Source organism: Mauremys reevesii, linkage group 18 (assembly GCF_016161935.1).
Source record: "Mauremys reevesii isolate NIE-2019 linkage group 18, ASM1616193v1, whole genome shotgun sequence".
Classification (NCBI taxonomy): domain Eukaryota; kingdom Metazoa; phylum Chordata; order Testudines; family Geoemydidae; genus Mauremys; species Mauremys reevesii.
In genome coordinates this window covers 20,847,814-20,869,825 of record NC_052640.1, presented here as the reverse complement: position 1 = coordinate 20,869,825, position 22,012 = coordinate 20,847,814, and the positions used below count along the sequence as shown (strand labels likewise).

The following is a 22,012-nucleotide window of genomic DNA, read 5'->3' as shown; positions in this document are numbered from 1 at the left end:
CTAATACTCTAAATGTTAAATGTGGTGCCTCACAAATAACATAAAATACAAGGTCCTTGCCTTGATGCAGGCTTGTAGTTGAACTCTTGGGTTTGACTCACTAAAAACTCTTATTGGTGTACAGGTCTGGCGCAGCTTAGGCGCATTTAACACGCACGATTTCAGCTTTACGCGGTCGGCAAAAACAAGAAAAAACAACAAAGAAAAAAATAAAATAACAATTTAAATATTGTTTCTGTAGTGCGGGCGATTCCGCCTGCCATTACACTCAATGTAATTTTGACTATATGCGATTTTTGCTTTACGCGCTGACTGTGGAATGAAACCCCAGCGTAAGATGAGACAGACCTGTACTCTGTGAATGATGAATTTAAGACTTAAATAAAGAGCCACAGAATGGTTCTGAGTGCACAGATCTCATTTCTTTAAGAGGCTCTGCCATATTGTAGCTCCCAATTCAGCATGTGTTTGGGCTGAACTTAGCATGGTAGTTTTCATAAACAATGATGCCATTTCCATGGAAGATTATTATATTGAACTGTATTACATCATAGTGACCAAATATGTTATCCTTCACCATACTGCATGGTTCTATTAACAACTTGCATTTATATTGTCTATTTTACTCCAAAGAGTGTGAAATGCTTTACCGACTTAACTAACTGATATACAAAGTATACACGGGGAAATGCAGCCACTCTAGGATAAAATATAGCAACTATTTAACTGAACTAGGGTGACCAGACGTCCCGATTTTATCGTGACTGTCCCGATATTTGCTTGTTTGTCCCGCGTCCCGACCGATGTTCGGTTGGGACACTGGACAAACCAGCAATTTTGCCCTCCGATCTGGTGCATAGACGGAGCCCGGAGGGGCTTTCACCCCCCACTTCCCCCGACCATCCCCCACCTCCCCCATTGGACCCCGCCCCAAATCCCTGCCCTGGACCCGCTCCAACCCCGCCCCTCACTGCCCCATTGGATCCCTCCCCAACTCCCCGCCCTGGCCCCGCCTCTTCCCCAAGCACGCCGCATTCCTCCTCCCTCCCAGGTTTGCACACGGGCCATGGCCAGGGCTGGGAGCGCAGCACGGAGGCTGCTCCAGCCCTGCAGCCTGCAGGGCACTGCAGAGCAGGCAAGGCCTGGGTGGAGACACGCGTGGGGCGGACACGCTCCTGCCAGGAGGGGCCGGGCCCGGCTGCCTGGTTCGCCCCCTGTCCGGGGGGGTCCCCAAGCTCCCTGCAGCCGGAGCAGGGCTGCCCGGGGCGAGTGTCCCGGACGGGACAGAGTGGAGCAGCCTCTGCTGTGGGGCTGGTGCAATGAAGCCCAGGAGCGGCTGGGCCGGGAGCTGCAAGAGGGGCCCGGAGCGTGGCTCGGCTGCACAGCTCGGAGTCCAGGCTGGGCCCAGGAGCGAGGGGATGGGGGAGCTGGGAGTGTATCGGGGGTCAGAGCCGAGAGTTGGGTGGAGACGGGGCTGTGCCACTGCCGGCAGGGGGTGCTCTGGCTTTTTTTTTTTTTTTGCTCCCCCCCCGCGTCCCGATATTTCATGTTTGTCATCTGGTCACCCTAAACTGAACATAGTAACAAATATGACACAAAGTTTATAACAGGAGATGAAGAATGCTGTAGCCAACTGAAAATTTAGGTAGGCAAAAAATAATTAGTTTATTCTAACATTCCTCCTCTTGCAAAAAGTTGTTATGGGATTGATCTAGTGATAACAAATTATCAGGATTTTGGTTCTATTCTATCTCATACACAAAATGGTACTTCCAGCAGTGCTGCACTGCTTAGCACCATGCAGGGGCATTAGCTCACTACTAACATGAGTGGCAGGGGTGGGAGGGAATAGTGCCATCTACTGAATCGCCAACACCAGAGCAGCGAAGTCCATGTACACATCTAGCCTGATGTTACTTTGCAAAGTGAGATGTGACAAGTTTAAAGTGTAAGGTGGTACAACCGCAAACTAGTGCCTAGGACTCAATCAGTAGACAGATACTGTCTTGGAACAACCCATGTGCATAGTCCTTTCTTTCCCTTACCTAATTCCCAAAAGGGCACGGGCAGCTTTGCTCCTGATGGCCACTGATGGATGAGTGAGCTTTTCCTTCAGAATGGGAACAGCGCCTGTTGCTAGAGCTTCAAAAGCCTCTACACACAAGCAGCCAGAGAGTGTGTCCAGTATCAACTCTTGGATTTCATCCAGCTCAGTTTTCAGTTTAAGAACAAGTGAAGAAATCAAATTGGTTTCCACTATGCCAGCAGCACCTGCACGCAGAGATAGAAAGGAAACTTGGACTGAAAGTGCTAAGGCATTTAATGCTTCAATCAACATTTTGAAATTTGCTACCACAATTAAAATGACCCAGCTATTTCTGGCCCCACAATAGTGTGATTTTGAGAGAGATGGAGACTATTGTAACTGTGGACACTTTACCAGCACTCCTCCAACATTTCCCCAGGATTTATTTGGCAAATTTCACCTCTATTTGCAAACTGTAAGGAGTTTATTGTTTTCTCAAATGTATTCTCTTGCAGTGTCATTCCCTTCAACCTTATTTGGTCCAGTGTCATTTTTTAAGAGAGGCAACAAATTATCTACTGCCACAGCTCATGCCTGTTTCTACAATGATTTCAACCCAGGTGAGGCTCAAGTTACAGTTGCTCTGATGTTCCCTTACACCATTCTTTGCAATAATTTATACTGGGAGAAACAGGGGGCTTTGAGCTTCCCAGCAGTCAGCACTTCACTATTTCCTAGAAAGAATAATCTTGCTGGGCTACAGCACAGCTGTGATCTGCCCAGCAAGCCAGTTCTCTGTGAGGGCTGAGTGGCTTACTCTTAAGTGTTCCATTTCTTAGACAATACCAAGCCAACGTTGAAACAGCATTGCCATGGAAAAGTGAAAGCAGAAGAGAACACATTGTCCACCAGTAACTATGTGAAAACAAAATCCTCAGCGTCTGGTTGCTAAGACAATTCTTTGGTTACTAAGAGAAAAGTGGCTCCATTTGAATTGATTCATATGTAGTTGAACAAGGAAGTTCAGTGTATGAGAAGCAACAAGGCTACTTAAAACCAATCTTCTTATTCAGGGATAAAGGGCTCTTTCCCCCAAGTACAGCTAGAAAAGGATTTCAATTACCTTTTGGTAACCCATGAGGAAAATTCCCTGAGTTCAAACCTAAGAGTATGGCCCTTTATTGATGTATAGAACAGAATAACCTCTACTCTACTTCTGAGGTCCTGCTGACATTGAGTAATTTCAAATGTCATTAGCTTGCTGGGCTTTACTCTCCTAATGCAGAAGAAGCCGTGACAGTGATGTTATTAAAGCTTTTGCTACCTTTGCTACATTTGGAAGCCAGTTGAGTACAAAAACCATCAAGTTGGAAAAAAATGAACATTGGAATCACAAAAATTATGTTGAAGGCTACAAATAAGTGATGTTTTAAGCTAAGCACTGTATTATGACAGGACAGTGATGTAGGGAGAGCATATACATGCCTTCTGTAATGCCATAGATCAGTGTGACTGCACTGGGGAGTCATGTTGCCAAGGCATGATATTGTAATTAAGCATGATTTCCATTTTCCTTTCTTCAATCAATTTTCTCTTTCTTTTTCAGGCGTGAGGAGAAAAACTCATGACCAGATTCTGGCCCCATGTTCCATCCTATTTATGTTGCTTTGATGGAACAAAAGGTTTCTCTAATGGGCCAGCTAGAGATTCTCCTCATGAAGGAAAAAAGTCTGTATCACTGACTCTCACTGACTTTTGGCTCCTTTCTCATAGCGCTGTGTTGGGGGGGAGGGGGACTGGAAAACAGTAGGGATATAGCAGGGACTGCTTTGTGTGCCAAGAACCCCTGGCTGGCAGCATGGTCCCTAGAGAACTGATCCTGCAGGAATAACTGAGAGCAGCCTAAATTATAACCTGGGGCTGACCTACCCATATTTCCCCCACTGGTCTGATCCCAAGAATCTGCCTCCACATGTTTTGAAGGTCTTTGGAAGTAAGTTGTGTAGTGAGAGAGAAATTTTCAAAAACCAGCCTTTAAAACTGCTCCCATAGTTGTTGATGAGGAAAATCTCCCCATAAGCCCACTGGCACGTGAGACTAGGATAGCCAAAAATTTCCTACTATTTGCAAATGTAGGTCTGCCGTGCAAATAATTGTATGTGCAAAATTGGGGGGTTCAATGTCAGAGGAGGATTTGACCTGCAAGCAGATGGTTCCTACAGCATCCATCTACTTCCTGTAGAGCTGCTGCGATAGCTACTCTGCGATATTTTCAAACAGAAAGCACATTTGGCCAACTTGACCTTTAAAGTAATTTTATTCTTCCCTGATAAGATGGCATGCTGAATGCAAATGTAAAAATAAATAAAAATAGTGAGGAATGGAAGTTAAAAGCTCTACATTCCTCCTGCTTCCAGGCCTGGTGTGTAGTTTTCATCCACAGCCATATGCTGTTCCTCAGGCAAGGGTCACAATCTAGGCATTAATATTTCATAAGACAAATATGCTTCTCAGATAGCACACTCATCTCTGATATAAGCCAAGACAAGCAACCACTCGCTTTCATTTTCCTTGTGTTATTACTTTTCTCTTAACTCTTTTTCTCTCATGTCTATTTTCTGTTTGTGTTTGTCCATTCATCAACTCTTTTTAATCCCTTTTTGCCAAATATTTGCCAAGCATCTCTTTCTGCCTCATGCTATCCCAGCATCTTTTCTCTCCTGTTTCTGTCTTTCTCACGCCTTCCTTCTTGAATGCTAGCCTAGCACTCTTGCTATCTCCACTACCATTTCTCTTCCTGCACCCATACATGTGTCTTTTGCTGCATATCAAAATTAATGGCCCATGTCTCTGTGTTTGCATCCTTCACCTCACATCTTTTCATGTAGCATTGATCTAGTTGACTGTTTGCCCCATTTTCATTGGCTTTTGAGTTTTTCTGCTAGTTAATGTTTATTGATCTTCTTTGCCTCAGTCATCTTTAATCAACTGCATTTTTCCTCTTCATGTCTTACCATTGGTGGAGGCCCTTGCTGTTGAGGCTCTGAGTGCAAAAATGTGTGTCACACCCAGCCATCTTGTCTCCTTCTGTTACAATGAGTTGGCTAGAGTTGTACAGAGCATCTTACATAGTGCCAATATTGGGCTTGGTGCTTGACAAACAAAGTAGGAACACAGGGTCTCTCCCTAAAAGAACCTACAATCTGCTGAAAGAGGCTGCTGGCTGGACTGTAACAAGAAACAATGATTGAGTTGAGGAATCACAGCAAGTTCCATGAATAGTAACACTTAAGGTTTGTGACAGAATGCACCCCTATATCCACACCCTACACACTATTGTAATAATCTTTGTACAAAGTATGCTTGTGACATATAATTTGAAAACACATAACTTGCTGGTCATTATTGTCCTGATAGAATGTGTGTGGCAACACTGTATGTGAAATAAGATTATAGTGTATGGTGGTGGTAACACATGTTCCAAACGGAGGTTGGCAAAGTCATCAAGCAGGAAGGGAAACAAAAGACGCCCCAAAGGTGAGGAAAAGCAGCAGGGAACATCCTTCCCTATAAACTGTTTCCTGAATCTCATCTGGAAATGTTTTCCAAGAGGGGGATTGACACTGTAAAAAGGAGGGTCAAACACCCCAAGGGACCCCCTCCTCTCTCTCTCTCTCTGCTTTTCGATTCACTGCACCAGAAGGGACAAAGAAAGCAGCCTTTGAACTAGAGACGGGGTCCTGATCTAAGAAGTTGTTCAGTAAGACTGCTGAAAGCACGTGGTGAGAAATTTTGCTTTGAATTTAATATAGTTTAAGTTAGGCACCAGTTGTGTTTTATCTTTATTTTTCTTGTAACCATTTTTTACTTTTATGCCTCATTACTTGTACTCACTCAAGCTCTCTCTTGTAGTTAATAAACTTGTTATATTGTTTTATCTAATCCAGTGTGTTTAAATGGAAATGTTTGGGAAACTCCATATGGAGTAAAAGTGTGTGTGTATTATTTCTGTTAAATGAAGATTTTATATGAATTTATATTGTTCACCAGGCATACATTTCTAGTGGGAAATCTAAGACTGTGAGTGTGTTGGGAGTCACCCTGCAGCATAACCAATGCTGGTAAGAGCCAAGGTGTGGCTGGCTGGCTGCAGCACATGCAGACATAGCTAGGAGTGACTTGCATGCTGGAGGCTGATCCTGAGCAGTCTAGACTGGAGGTTACAGCAGCAAAGGATTGTAAAGGGCAGGGTTGATACAAGCCACTCATTAGTCTGGATTGTACCCTGGGCACATCACAGGGACATCTAAGGCTATGTGAAAGTGGTATAAAATGTAACTTGCTGTCATTGCAATTTTGTAGTTAACTTTAGTATTGATCCATTTTCCCCTGAGAACTTGAAAATGTGGCCCAAGGGAAAAATGCCTCTTATTTCCACACTCATCTTCTCCCTCTCACAACCCTCTGGCTAGTTCTATCCTCTTCTTTCCTGTCATTTTTAAAAAAATGGACAAAGCGGAGTTGCCATTTCATTGTGTTCTCTCAATCAGGCTGGAGGACAAAGTTTTAAGTGTTTTATGAAATTTTGCAAGGGACACACACTTACAAATAACAGGGTTTTTTTAATTCCTTAAGCAATTACACTACATTATTGATTACAAATATCTTTTTTAAAATCAAAGCCACTTTAAAAGTGTCCTTTTTAATGAGAAGCAAATGTTTGAAAAGCTCTGGTTAGTAAATATTGTACAGTGTGCAACACTGTAGTTACAGAAATTGGCTTTATCTCAACACAGATTTCTATATTACATGTCGTTTGTTAACATGAGGTATCGAGTTGAGATTTCTAGATATTTACTTGCAGTCCTCAATAGAGTATCTCATTGTAGTGAAGGACAGAAAACTCAGAGGAAACAGAACCGGATCTGATACAACTTTTAAACTGCCACAGTCAGCACAGCAGCCATGTCCAGCACATAGTAGCTGAGAATGTCCATCACAGAAGGCCACTAGCTGCTGGAAGCATAAACATGCATCCGTAATAAGTCTCAAACTTATCAGCATCTCTTTTTTGTGTCCTTTAGAGATATAAGCTTTATCCATAACTGCAACATCACGTTTATGAAATCACCAGCATTCTAGATTAGGAGCAACCTATTTTCAGGGCAGTTGTCTGACTAGCAGCATAGATTAAATGTATGCAGTAGCTCAGTGCTCCTCCAGTATTTCCTTTCTGCAGGCCAGTTTGTAAAGCAGCGATCCTCTCTGTGCTCCTCCCATCACAACACCCTGATCCGCCACTTTGCGGTTCTCAATGTTTCATTCATTGGACTACTGGGAAGAATTGACCATTGATGGTCCATAAAACACAGTTTGAAAGTCCCATAGTAGCTAATATAATTTTAAGATTGAGACTGCAGGGTCCTACACTCTCCCCCAAAAGATATTTCAATGAGTAGATAAAGGATAGCAGTATTCTTGGATTAAAATTTCCTTCCAGGATGTTTGGAGTGGTAAAGGGCCCATCTGTGTGCACCACTTCCAACATCTAACTAAATGTTCAATCTTCTTACTGAAGAGACTCTATAGTCATCCCTTGAAATGTCAAACTAATTCTCTTTTAAGTGAAGATCCAAATCTGTGATCTGTTTTACAGTAAAGTTGTCTTAGAAAGAAAGTCTGTCAGTGTCTCCAAGAATACTTAGAAAACAAAAATAATCTTTTGTCTGAAAGTTTTCAGCCAGGCAGAAAGGAATACACTTTAGGGTTTCCACATTTAAAGAAAAAAATCCTGGATTACATTTTTACATAGGAATTACACACTAGATCACACCACTGATCCATCAAATTCAGCATCCTATCACTGACAGTGGTCAGTACCAAATGCTTCAGGGAAGGGCCCAAAAAACCTCTTGTGAAAAATTATGGAACATGTGTTTCTTCCCAGCCCTGTCAGTTAGTGGTTGGCTTATGCCCTGAAGCATGAGCATTTTATCTTTTATGATACAAATGTTCATCCTGTCTCATTTAACTCTGAATGTTCACCATCCATATAAATGTCTAATCTCTTCTTCTAAGATCTTAGCTTCAACTGTATATATTGATCATCATAAATTAGGAAACATCTTGTAGTGTATGCAAAATAATTTAATTTATTTTGTTCAGAAGAAAAGTACCTGTAGGCCAAACAACATTGTCTGATATAATTCACTTACTAATTGCAATGTGATCCTCACATGTTTATGGACTCCCTCCACTGAAGATCTTTTGTAAAAAAAAAAAAAAAAAAAAAAAAAAAAATGAAGGCAGGAAAAAGATCTGACATTTGTATTGCTTGCTCTGAAGATCTGAGTTCAAATGATATACCATGAATTAAAGTATTCAAATAACTAATCCTCAGGATCTGTGCTCCAGCCATGTGCTGCAATCAAGTTTCATATGTGACAGATGACAAATCCCTCCTTGCTCCTCTGAGCAATAAGGAAGACATACAAATATAGAGTAAGAGCAAAGTGACTCATAAAACACCCTGCCATAAAAGGCTCTGATGACATCATTGCTTCCACAAACACCTGGCGTGATTTATTTAAGTTGTTTACAGAAAGGAAAGAGAATTCAATGCGTATAACAAAGCGAACATGTTCATAAGAGAATTTGGATTGTTTCAGGTCTCTTCAGTTAATATTGGATTTTATACCTGCCTAAATACTTGCGCGTGTAGATCGAGGGCCCAGACAATCATTAACTGTTACTACAATAAGCCTCTACCAGATCCAGTCATTTATCAAACTGCTGCTCTGCATTTTCCATTGACTGTCTGAGTCCATGATCTAGCTCTGAGTTTGGCTGCACTGTTTTTTCATTATTTGTTCTATTGCCTGTGTTCCTGTTCTCAACAGGCTTTGATATTGCATATAGGATATTCTCATTTAAACCATTTACCTTATTATATTTATGAAGAGTCCTAGAACTGACTCCTGCACATAGAAGTTGACTTTTCACTTCTCTGGCAGTAAGGCCAAGAAGTTAGAGACTGCCTTGGCACCCCACACAATTATTTTAAGCTCAGATTTAAGGATGGACAGCCCGATATTTAAAAAGAGGAAAAAAAATCATTAATTCAATTGCAGCCAAGGGATGCACTAAAACAAATAAAAGAATCATCCATATTTGTGATACACAGGCTCTGTAAATATATACATGGAGTACATTTTCTATCACAGTCATTCCTAGAGGACTCAAATAAGATCATAGTTCCATTGTGCTAGGCACTGTACAAATGCATAAGAGCCAGTCTCTGCTTCAACAAGATTACAAACTAAATGGATAAGATGGACAAAGGAGGGGAGGGGAAATATAAGTATAGAGAGGTAGAGGTCAGTGAAAGGGTATAGAAATGTTCCCAGGTCCCTTGGTGCTCAGCCCACTGCTCCATCCACTAGACTACATTGCCTCTCAGGATTCTCTCTCTCTTTTATATGGCATTATAAGTATGCAAAGCTAGTATAACTATTCATTTTCATCTACACTGGGTAGGCAACCTATGGCATGCGTGCCAAAGGCGGCACATGAACTGATTTTCAGGGGCACTCACACTGCCCGGGTCCTGGGCACTGGTCTGGGGGGGCTCTGCATTTTAATTTAATTTTAAATGAAGCTTAAAACATTTTTAAAACCTTCTTTACATACAATAGTTTAGTTATATATTATGGATTTATAGAAAGAGACCTAAAAACATTAAAATATATTACTGGCATGCACAACCTTAAATTACAGTGAATAAATGAAGACTTGGCACACCACTTCTGAAAGGTTGCCAACCCCTGATCTACACTTACAGGTAGAGATGGCATTTTGTCTCTCTCTCTCTGTTCAGACAACTTTCTTGAAACACTACTTTTCAGACTGAAATGTCTTACATTTTGGTCTTAATACAGAAGTGTGTTTGTTTTTTTAAATTAAGTTTCATAAAAATGTGTTGAGCAGTTTGAGTTATCTGAGCATCAGGAAAGAGTGGTTTAAAAATGTTAATTGTTTTAAAACAATGTTTTTACAATCAGGCTTTTCATTTGTAAATTTAATCTAAATAAAAGATAGTGAAACATTTTGGATGAAATATGAACTCACCATTCTTCGTCCAAACAAAACATGAATTTCTGAAGTTAGAAAATATTTTTCTATCTTTAAAAAAAGGGGAGAAAAAAAATCTCCACATCTCTGTACCTGCTGGATATAGCTGAAATCCCATGAAAAGGGCTATTCTGGCTTTTCTCCCAGTGTTTCCAATCCAAACTGTGTTGGAAATGGTGAGATTTCCAGTCTCCTTTAAAGGGCAGGCACACAAGAGGGGAGTGTTGTTTTCTCCATGCTGTGAACAGTTGTTGGCATTAGTGTACAGCTAGATTACTTAGATAGCTTGAAAAGGGGCCAACAAGCAGCTCCACTCTTAGAAATAGCAAAATAAATCAACAAAGCAAAAAGGGACCATGTTACAGGTATATACATGAACAACTCACATTGGCTTCAACAGGACTTGCTTGCATATATCTGAGGTTAGAATTTGGCAGCGAGAGAGAGAGAGCGCGCGCACACATTTCTCCCCCAAAGAATGAACACACTCAATGTTCACTTGGACACTGGGAAAGCTCACTGCTGAGAGCAGGGGTAGTGCGTCACACTAACAAAAATGGCTTTCAACTTTTAAGTCCAGCTACTTTAAGGGTCAGAGGAATTAAGGGCACTTCACTTGGGCTCCTTCCTAGAAATATGTACTTACAAGTTTTCATTTTCCAGATTTATTTTTGCTGTGAACACTGCTTTTTCTCCTTTCTTTTTTGTGCAAAAAGTTAGATTACTTATTGAAATTTAGGTAATAAGTTTGTTAATTCTTTGATTTTTGTAAAATGTGTTTTAATCTTGCAATATCAGCATGATTTCTTAAATTCTGCCCTATTTTTGTCAGAGAAAAGAGCTTCTCCTGCTGTTGACAGCAGAGATGGGGGATTTACAGAAGGCCATGTGCTGCCAGACTCATACAAACTGAGTTCTACTTTACACCATGAGTACTCCCAGTTACTTCAGTGGGGCTACTTGACAGATAAGGAACTACTCAGCATGAATAGGGGAATTAAAATACAGTCAAGAGAGAGGTAGTTTTACAAGTGAAAAATTGTCTGACACGGGGAAAAAAATGCAAACTATTTAAGGCAAGTATGTCCATTTCTTTATGCTTCATTGCTAATTCCACAAAAGCAGAGACTTAGGACTACCCTTACAGGATAACATTTAACTTTTTGACTGGTTTATGAAACCTTCTGGTCAGGGGCGGCTCTAGCTTTTTTGCTGCCCCAAGCATGGCACTCAGGCAGCCTTCGGCGGTTTACCTGCAGGAGGTCAGCTGGTCCCACAGATTCAGCGTACCTGCCGCTGAATTACTGCTGAATCCATGGGACCGGCAGACCTCCCACAGGCAAGCCACCGAAGGCAGCCTGACTGCCGCCCTCACAGGGACTGGCAGATGCCCCTCTGCGGCTTGTCGCCCCAGGCACATGCTTGGAGCGCTGGTGCCTGGAGCTGCCACTGCTTCTGGTAGACCTGAGGATCTGAAAGTCTGAAATATCTGCTGAGATTTCTACCACAAAGCATCAGACATGACTCCCTGGGATGGGGTGTACTTGCTGTAGTGAAGCAATGCCTCACCAGTGCGGCACCTCCTGCTGGTTGTCTTGGGAATTAGCACTTTCAGCACTTGGAGTGCCCTCTACTGGTTGGTCTCTCACCTGCCTCAGGCCCCATGTCCCTCCCAGATCCCAGTGCCCCTTTATCCCAGGATTCTGCCCCAGCAGCACCCCCACTCTCTGGTCTCCCCTCTCAGGGGAACCCCCAACCCTCTATCCCCACCTTGCCTCAGTGGCTACTGCCAGTCATCATCTAGCCCCCACTCACTGGGGTAAACTGCAGTCTGTCATAGCCACTCATCATTGGCAAAGAGGTTGGACCAGCTGCCTCTGCTTAACCCCAGGCTGCACCTCTCAGACAGCCCCAGTACCTGTTTTGACCTTTAGCAAGGCCCAAAGCCTGGGACGATGCCAGGCTGGAGCTCCCCAGTTCCTCTTGCCTTTCCCCAACCCTGCTCTATTCCCAGTACCCTACACCCCTAGGCAGTCAGGTCCTTCTCTCCCCACAGCTAGAGAAAGACTGACTCAGCGCTTGGCTCACAGCCCTTTTATAGGGCCAGCTGTAGCCTGATTGGGGCATGGCCCTAGCTGTGGCTGCTTCCCCAATCAGCCTGGCCTTTCACAGGAGCGGGGTAAGGGCCGGCACTAGAGAGGAAAAGGTTAAGGCAGCACTTTTGGCAGTGGAAGCCATGCCCCTTTGTCCCTGCTACACATGCGCCAACTGCTGCTACGGTATAAAAAGGAGCAGCCCAGCTCAGTCAGGGCTGACTGCAGAGGAGGAAGGATGCACTTTACCAGCTCCATTGGATCAGGAGAGACCAAGACTCAGACAGGTGCCCCATGGAGATTGCAGGTGCTGGGAGTAGCACCACCTAAAGAGCCCAGGGATTCCAAAGATGCTCAGACTTCAACTACAGGAATCACGGTAGGAAGTAACCCAGGGAGGGATTCAGGGCTGGCCTTAGGGAAAATGGCACCCTAGGCAAACTTGCATTTTGGTGTCCCTGGCCCCTGTGGGTGTGCTGCTTTTTCCCTCTGCCCCCACATTGTCCTTGACCCCCATGAGCTCCCCAGGCTCCCTACCCTCCCTTTGCCCCAACGGCCTGCTCCTAATCCCTGTACCCCCTTCATGCCTAATCCCTGCATCTCCCCATGTTGGTGCAGGAGGGAAACTGACCTGGATGCAGGAAGCAGCTGGCATTGCTGCTTGCTACCCCAGGGACTGCTGCTCCTCTGCCCTGCACGCCCATAGGGGATTGTGAGGGGAGGAGCGAGGAGCAACATTAGTGCTCCCTGCATCAAGGTCACTTTCCCTGCCTGGGCTGCATAAGGAGAGGGCATGAGAGCAGCAGCTGATGATGCAGCACAGCCCAGGTGGGGAAAGTGACCTGGATGCAGGAGGGGTGTGTGTGTGTGTGTAGGGGTGTGTGTGTAAACAGCTAACAAAAGCTATGGCTGGCCAAAACACCAGCCGTGTGCTGCTTCCACTACAAGGGAACCATCACCCTATCTCATCCTTCACATTTCTCATATGAACTACCAGGCCTTGAATTAAAATGAAATTGGAGCAAATTAAAAAAAATGTTTACAATGTTTTAAAAATAATATGAAAAACTTGAATACATTTTATTTACAGTTTCATTATTCATACTGCTCTTGCTAGTCCTTCCCCTTCCACCCCCAGGCAGAGATGCACAGAGACTCGGGAGCACAGCTGGTCCTGATCTAAAGACCAGGCCAATCCTCCAAACTGGATCCAACCCACAACCCTCCCCAGACCAAACTGGACCAGACTCACATCCCTCCCTAGACCAGGGGCACTCATGGGGGGAGGGGGGAACTGGGGCAGGCAGTCTACCCCAGGGCTGCTGGTGGGGGGGATGGGGCAGGGGGCACTGGGTCTCTCCCAGGGGTGCAGGTGTGGGGATGGGGTGAAGGGACTCCAGTTGCTCCATGGGGCCTGTGCTGAGGGGGCTTACCTGGAGCAAGGAGCACCCACTGGTCGGGATGTCCATCCACTGGGTGGTGGAGCTGCCTCTTGCCCAGCATGGTTCAGGACCCCTATGATCCCCGGCCTCCGCATTCTAATAATGGCGGGGCATGGGTTGGCGCACAGGGTGGGGAGGGAGCTGCATGCGCAGCACCCTCCCACCAGCACTGTCCCAGGCCAGGCAGGGGCCTGAGAGCCCAGGGAAGAAGCAGGGGCCACACCATGGGGAATCCCAGCTGTCCACAGCACATAGCAGCCAGAACCCCCCGGGCCTGCTGCCAAGCCTACCCCTCCTCCCCTGATCGCACCACCAAGTGGTACAAGCCTCTGGGGGAAGAGGTGGGGCCAGAGCAGAGCCACAGCAGCTGAGGGCTCCTCTTCACCCCAATAACGGCCGGAGCCCTCAGCTGGCCGAGAGGAGCTAGCGTGGGGAGGGCCGGGAGAAGGCAGCCCTGGGCTGGCGGGCCGAGAGGGGGGGAGGGGCTGGGCCTGAGGGTGAGGAGCCACTGCCACCCACCAAAGCTCCACTATTGACAACCTTCCCTGCAGTCGAGGGGAGCCGTATTGATTCTGCCCATTATGCCACACATCTCTGAGGCTAAGGGCAGCCCTACTGATTCAACTGCAGAGCTACCATGCCCTTACCCTCCCCCATGAGTGACAGGGCATACCTGCTGCATGACACGACTCAATAAATTATATTTTTCCTGGTAATCTCTCTCCATCAATGTGTCTTCAGTTCTAGGTGCTTCCAAGAACAGCTGTTTCCCATCCCAGTGAAATTGTTTACAGTAGTTTCTGCCTATGGTTGTGTGAATCTTTTCATAATGAAACACCAAGTCAGGTTAAATTCTGGGGATTTCCTATATCCTCAGTGCATACAGGGTGCATCTCTGACTTGGGGTCAATGAAAACCAAAGACAGAAGTAGCATTCTCTAGCTCTGTAGCTAAAAGAGCAAATTGCTCAACCTCCTGAGGTCATTTCCCAAAGAGGTAGAGGCAGGAAAGGCAGACAATGCAGATGTCCTGTAAAGCTCTGGAATAGAGAGGATGCCAGCCAGCCCGCCCTCCCCTTCGCATATTAGGCAAGGATGAAGTAAAAGCCAAATACCCACTCTACATAAATAGATAACAAAAGGCAACTTGGGGAGCAGGCTGAGCTTGGTAGCTGACAGCGGCCCCTGAAAAGAAGGGTGGTGGAATTCCCTGATTTTTTGTATGAAACCAAGGAGTTTCACTCGGTTTCAGTCCAAATTCGCTTAGAATCTAGGGAAAACTGGAAACTCCATGTGACACTTGGGAGACACATGTTTGAGTGAAACGTTAGTTTTAGATCACTATCGCTTTCCAAAACAGAACAGATGGATATTGCACATTCTAGAGACGTTTTTCTGCCTTTGAGGCTCTCTGTTGTGATAAGGGGCCTAGTTCTCTACTGCCCTGTTTTGTGTGCGGGGCACTAGAGAGGCAGAAAGGATGCAAAGTGGGACTAAAACACTGGCTTTCTGATGTGGTAGCATTTGCTATCTGTTTTGATTATACATGGTGAAGGCAATGGAGAATCAGGCCCACAGACTCTGTCATATTTGTGCAAGCTGTACCAAAAAATTCAACCTGTGCCTGGCCCCTAGATGATGTGCATGAAATAGATAAAGAACTCTGAAACACAGATAATCCTCCTCCCCATCTTCTACCTTACAGCAGCTTATGCACACCATGCAGTAGTGTCTAGAGATCAGCATGCAGAACAGAGCTCTAGTGTGAGCAGCTCTCCCTTAGGGATTCATTTCCAGTCACTCTGCTCCAGTTTTTGGAAGATTATATTGTACTTTAGTAGATTTGCATCAAGTGGTGTGATTGGACACAGTCAAATTACAAATAATGTGGAGCAATCCCAGGGGAATGGAAAATCCCAAGGTGGGGGAGGAAAACCCTGATGCTCTTTGTAGAGTCTCCTCCAAATTCTTCTGTTTGGTCAAGTTTATTCCTCCCATGGAAGAAGCAGAGTCTGGCCCTTGAGCCTCATTAATCTCAGGAAACTGCCAGAGGCACAACACCATCCTTCACACTGGCTTCAAGCCACTCTGCCTCCCATCTGACTCATGTACAGCACTGTTCCAGTTGAGCAGCCTGCCAGGGAATCCCCCACAGGCAGCTGTCTCTGGAGCCAAGGGTTCCCTATTGGGCAGGGGCTTTGCACAAAAGGTAAGGCCAAGAATTTGCGGGGTTTGGAGAAGGATCAAGTGTATTCAGAGCCCAAGGACCTCAGTTCCTGTGCAGTTTGCTTTTGTTTTGTATTAATATAGCCTAAGGGACTGGGGCAGGAAATAAAACTCCTAAATTAAATCCATTGTAAAGACAGACCCTTAACCCTACAGATGCTCAGTGCACATACAGAAATGCAAAGACTTCCGGTGAACGACACCCTTTGAGAAAGGGCAGGGTACTACACCCCATTTAATAATTGGGGAAAACTGAGGCACAGCACAGGGGCCAGACTTGCTCAAGATCAGAATGTAAGCCAGTGGCAGATGTGAGAACAGACCCCTCAGGAGTTGTGAATGCAAGCCCCCCCTGCTCTAATCACTAGACCTCACTTGGAAACAGAACCCAAGAGTCCTCCCTATTCATGGATTTAGAGCATTTGTGGTAAAGGCTGACTTCTGACCCCCTTCCATAAAGAAGTGGGGATCCACACATGAAAGGCTCAGTATGCTGAGATCTGGGTGAACAATCAAGCTATGTTTATCACTGTGTTTATCAGTGTGACCCACATCTTCAAAGGTATTCAGGTACCTAATTACCTTTGAAATCAATGGGAGGTTAGCAACACCTGAATCCCTCTAAGGATTTGGGCCTGCAACCTGTTGGTTAGACCATTATACTCCAATCAAGATATGTGGGTTCTATTCACAGCTCTGCCACTGATTTGCTGGGTGACCATGAGCAAGTCATGTCACCACCCTGTACCTCAGTTTCCCCATATGTAAAATGAGGATAATGATACTGCCCTCCTTTGTAAAGTAACTTGAGATCTAATAATGAAAAGAGCTATGCAAAAGCTAATTATTATTATAAAATCTCATTTGGATAAATTAGAAAATTCTTTTCTAAAAGCATATTCTCAGCATATTCTAAACTCCTTGTCATTGCATTATTGCCATTTAGGGAAAGAAGCTGTTGTTTCTCAGTGAGAGCTGCAGCCTTAATGATCCTCTGTTGCAAGGGCCCAGTTTGATGATGCAGAAGAGACCTGATTGCTCCCATTAAATTCAATAGGAGCAGGGTTGTATCCAAAGGTTGAAAAAAATGATTTTCCATTTGAAAAAATTATAAATCAAAACTGCTGTAAGGTACAGTCCTTGAGCCTTAAAATTCCACCTCTTTTTGGGGGGTGTCTTTGCTACTGGAATTCAGTGGTTTTTTTTCAGTGGCATTCGCCCTGCAAGGAAGGGAAGATTTTAAAGCCACAGGACAGCAAGTTTTATCATTTTAATATAAATATTTTCTGGTTATTTTTATAGTTGGCTGTACAACAATTAAATTCACCTCCCTCCCCCCCCCACACACATTTTTTGATCCCTAGGAAAGATACATAATCAATATGGAGAGAGAAACTCTACAAACTTCTAGAGGATAATGGAACCAGGAGCACCCGGAAGTGTGGATTTAGGGCTTTAACATGGACAAGGCTCCTAGGCCAGATCTCCTGAACTAGCAAATGGTACAACTACCAGAAGCCACTGGATCCTTTTCTACATTACAGCTCCCATTGGTGCCAACATCAGGACAGCTGAACAATTAAAACAGGTGGTCGTTTTTAGTAATTTTAGTAAAAAGAGTACAATGAGTAAAAAGAGAGCATCCCCATTAGTCTTCTAACCTTTCAAGATTAAATAGGAGGTCCTTTTTATTTTTAATCTGCCTTAAAGTATTAGATTCAGAGCCTACAAAAATACACTAACTTAAAGCACAAGAAATCCCATTGACTTCATTGGGACTCCTTATATGTTTAAAGTTAAGTACATGCAAAGGTCTTTGCAGAATTGGGGCCTTAACTGGGAAGGGAAAACAAACAATACCTGAATTATAAGAGATTCCAGGAACTGTGTCCTTTTAAGAGGACACAATCAACTCTAAAAACACGCTTCCTTCTGAAGCTTTTAAAATGTACTGTTATAAGCAACTCCTAAAACTACATTAGCAGAAAGATTATGAAATTTATTTTTCTTCTTATCAGTTTGTTTGCTGTGTATACTTGGCAGCAGGTTGTGTCATCTGTTTCACTGATTTCCATGTATAGTCAGTTTCCCCTTGTGGTTTGCATGGGTCTTTTTAGAAGTGTTTTCTCTCCTTTCTTGCTATGTAAAAATGGGTATTGTCAAATCACAAAAATTGGACTGGTGTAACTCCTGAAACTTGCTCCTTTTCTAAAACTGACAAGTTTGAGCTGAGAGTGCTTGTTGCTCTACTATCTTGCACTTTATGTAGTAATTATAATAATAACCTAATAACAATACCAACACTTACATAGTGGTTTTCATCCATAGATCTCAAAACTCTTTACAAAGTAGGTGAGCATCTTGATGTTTCTGTAAAGTTGGTATAAAGATCTACCAAATCAGATATCTCCATGTGCACGTGTAATAATGTTGTACACCCACTTAGTTTGCACATGTGTAAATGACTATACAATGTGCAGGGTAGTGGAGAATCAGGCCCTGAGACTCTATAGTGAAGTATATAACTGAACTTTCTTGATCAAGTTTGTATTGCCTGGGTATCTGCACTGCACTGGCTAAGCTACCAAGGCATGTGCCAACATGCATTGGATTTAGAGTAAAGCATGGGATTAATTTTCTGGACACAGTACCCCTTCATAGAATCATAAATATCAGGGTTGGAAGGGACCTCAGGAGGTCATCTAGTCTAACCCCCTGCTCAAAGCAGGACCAATCCCCAACTAAATCATCCCAGCCAGGGCTTTGTCAAGCCTGACCTTAAAACTCCTAAGGAAGGAGATTCCACCACCTCCCCAGATAACCCATTCCAGTGCCCCACCACCCTCCTAGTGAAAGTTTTTCCTAATATCCAACCTAAACCTCCCCCACTGCAACTTGAGACCATTATTCCTTATTCTGTCATCTGCTACCCCTGGGAACAGTCTAGATCCATCCTCTTTGGAACCCCTTTTCAGGTAGTCAAAAGCAGCTATCAAATCCACCCTCATTCTTCTCTTCTGCAGGCTAAACAATCTCAGTTCCCTCAGCCTCTCCTCATAAATCATGTGCTCCAGCCCCCTAATCATTTTTGTTGCCCTCCGCTGGACTCTTTCCAATTTTTCCACATCCTTCTTGTAGCATGGGGCCCAAAACTGGACACAGTACTCCAGCTGAGGCCTCACCAATGCCGAATAGAGGGGCATTTCATGTTCATGTTCCAAATGTCTAGTCAGAAGTCTGTAAGAGAGCTCTATTTTGCAGCCCACCTGTAAGGTTATTGGAACCAAACAAAGATATCCTTGTTAAGGGCAAAAACCCTCTTCTCAAATCTGAACCCTGAGATACAAAGCTAAAGATACTGATGGCATGCTGTTTACTGCACAACTGAGAATGAGCTAAAGACGACACAAATTTTACATGTTCTAGAGTCTGAAGTCAACCTGCTCTTACAGCACAAGAGCTAAGCCATGACTTCTGCCCACAGCACAATGAAGAGAAATCCAATGGCTGAATATTTCAGTTTTTCTCTTTCTTCATTACCGAACTCCTATTCTAATGGATCAGATACTGGTTGGGAAGTAATATGGGGCCAGATATCCTAGTGCTGGCTAATCATATGATGGCTGTATTCTATAATCTCCTCCTGCCAATGGCACTACCACCTGAAAATAATACAAATAGAACTGAACTTTGTGAACTCTGATGTATTACTTTTTCTATGTTTGCTTTTCCCCCCCAAATAAGCATTCTTTTGAGAGTTAAGTTTACTACTGTATCTCCTTTGTCCCTCAGGAACCAATGAGATGTACATTATTTTCTTATTGGTCATAAATGACCGTTTGTCAAATAATCACTTTTTTGATTGTTGCATTTTTCTCAGTAATATGAGCTAGGTCTAGTTTGGGTGTTCTGTTTGTATATGTGCTTGCAACAGCTGCAGATTCAGGGTCACTGTGTACTTTTTAAATATAAAACATCTTTCTTTTTTTTGAAACCAAGAATACATTTTACAGTTTTTCATGATCAATTATTACTATCTTGTGAAAGACTGTTTGTTTTTTCCCTTCATTCTTTACTAATAAGGACAAATGTCTAGTTTTGTCTTCATGCAACAACCCAACAAACAATTTTTTTAACAATGTTTTCCAAAATATTTCCATAAAGTAGCAGCTCCCTAATGGTGCTGTAACTTGTAAGGCTGGATGCTTTACAAAAAATCATACTTTTCTTATTTTATACAATCCCTGTTCAGTTGTTTGGTTGGTGAGTTTGTGGCTTTTTTTTTTCCCCTGAGTCTCTGAAAGAGTTAGGGCCCACCTTTCAGTCATGAAGGTTATGATAACATTACATAGCAGTTTTCACTTAACTGCACAGCTAAAACTAGCATATCTTCCAGATCTCTAGGCTAGCCCTTAGGCAGCTGTCCACGGGCTGCTGGATTCAGTGCTTGTTACTGTAGACTTGGCTTCTGCGCTGAATGCGGATTCAGCATTTAACCCAATGACTGGGAGCTACAGATAAACTCCTACATATTTTTGTTATGTTCCTAGTGTTTCTTCATAGTAAGAACTGATCTGCAGATGCACTCAGTTCAGAGGAATAACTTTCTCACATTTTTTGTTTTGTTTATGGGACACCTGATTCTTAGATTTTTGTAGTCTTTCAAGATACAAAAATAGAAAAGCCAGCCCATTTACCCTACTGGCAATATTAGCAGAACCAAATGGGACATCGAGGTTTAAATCCTTAAAAGTGTCTTTCACCATCACACCTGACAGGGAGACTAGGGTTATGTCCATACTAGGAGCTAGGGGTGTGATTCCCTTGCTGCTGTACACATACACTCTCTAGCTCTCCTCAAGCTAGTGTGAGTATAAATAGCAGTGAAGCCATAGTAGCATGGGTATTGGCATTGTAAGTATGTGTACATGAGCAAGGGACTCATTTCCCCCCTACTCCCCTCTTCTTGAAGCCATTGGTATCAAAGAAGCTGTATCCTTGAAAGTAATAAATATTAGAATCCAGTCATCTGTATCTGATGCTATTTCAAATAATTCCACATGAGAAAAATAATACAGCTACTTGTAATCTTTAAATATTCTGTTCAATTCTTCATGTGCTAAAAAGTGAATCACAGGCCTTTCTATGTATAATTAACCCAGATCTAAAATTACTCATTAAAAAGAGGGTGCCAGATAGACAGTTGAATGAAATTAAACCATTATAACTAAATTTTTGCAGTACAAAGAAGGGAAACTGAGGGGTACCTCTGGTCTTTGAATTGCTTTTTTTCCCTAAACAAACTGTGTATATGTTGTGATATTCACATATAATAAACCTCAGTGAAATAAATTAGAAAAAATCTACTGGATTTTGCAGCTGCTTCTAACATATTCCTATTTTATGAAAATTTACATTGAAACTAAACATGTATGAATTCTATATAACTTCAAGAGTTTTGATTGGTCTGAGAAATAAACTTACCCCTCCCCAAAATGCCAGTAATCAAGCAAGGAATCAACTTTGGTGAGTGATTGACAAAGTAAAGATGAGCAAATACTTGAGCAAGCCTGGATCCAGCTATACTGTGTATTGGGTATTTAGCAAAATGTCATGAAATCCTTTTCTTGCATGTTAAACATAATCTCCTTCAGACTGACCTAAAAATTCGTATTGACAATATGGATAAAATCCTGGTCTGCCCTACAGCAAGGCATTAGGGGAAGAAAGGGTCCAGACACATCACCCTAACCAGACGACTCTCTCAAATAGTGAGTCATCAAGACTCGCCTCACAAAGTGACACTTATGGAATTCCTAAGAAGGCAGCAGCATATAATTGTTCAACAATCTCAAGACACAAACTAGAAATGTTGAAAAAATGTCCTGTGGATTTTAAGGGGATAGGGTTATATGGGCATATAATCAGAACAGTAGTTATGGCATTGAAATCTACTAATAATAAATGGCTTTTCTGGTTATCAAACACCCCAGATTTATTTTGGCATTTAATCTCCTGTAAGAATCATTTACCAGCCTCACAGGCTCATCTGCCATATATTTTCCTTACAATTATTGTGGGAGCTGGAGAGCCAAT

At 43.2% G+C, this 22,012-nt stretch overlaps 2 protein-coding genes across 11 annotated transcripts in view; one reads left to right on the top strand and one right to left on the bottom strand.

The window, feature by feature from the left end:
* RSPH14 (radial spoke head 14 homolog) overlaps positions 1–22,012 on the bottom strand; it is a 189,119-nt gene that overhangs the window by 3,802 nt on the left and 163,305 nt on the right. Inside the window, exon 4 of the mRNA XM_039505862.1 lies at positions 2,046–2,271. Coding sequence (XP_039361796.1) covers positions 2,046–2,271 — 226 coding nt within the window. The remainder of the gene's footprint in view (positions 1–2,045; positions 2,272–22,012) is intronic.
* GNAZ (G protein subunit alpha z) overlaps positions 12,476–22,012 on the top strand; it is a 149,756-nt gene continuing 140,219 nt past the window's right edge. For 6 of the 10 annotated variants that reach the window (XR_005589738.1, XR_005589736.1, XR_005589739.1 and 3 more), the window contains exon 1: positions 12,483–12,628. The gene's annotated coding sequence lies outside the window, so the exon portion shown is untranslated. Of the gene's footprint in view, positions 12,629–15,883; positions 15,900–17,280; positions 17,505–22,012 lie in introns of those variants that run through there. The other 4 variants (XM_039505857.1, XM_039505855.1, XM_039505859.1 and 1 more) reach the window with 4 other exon arrangements.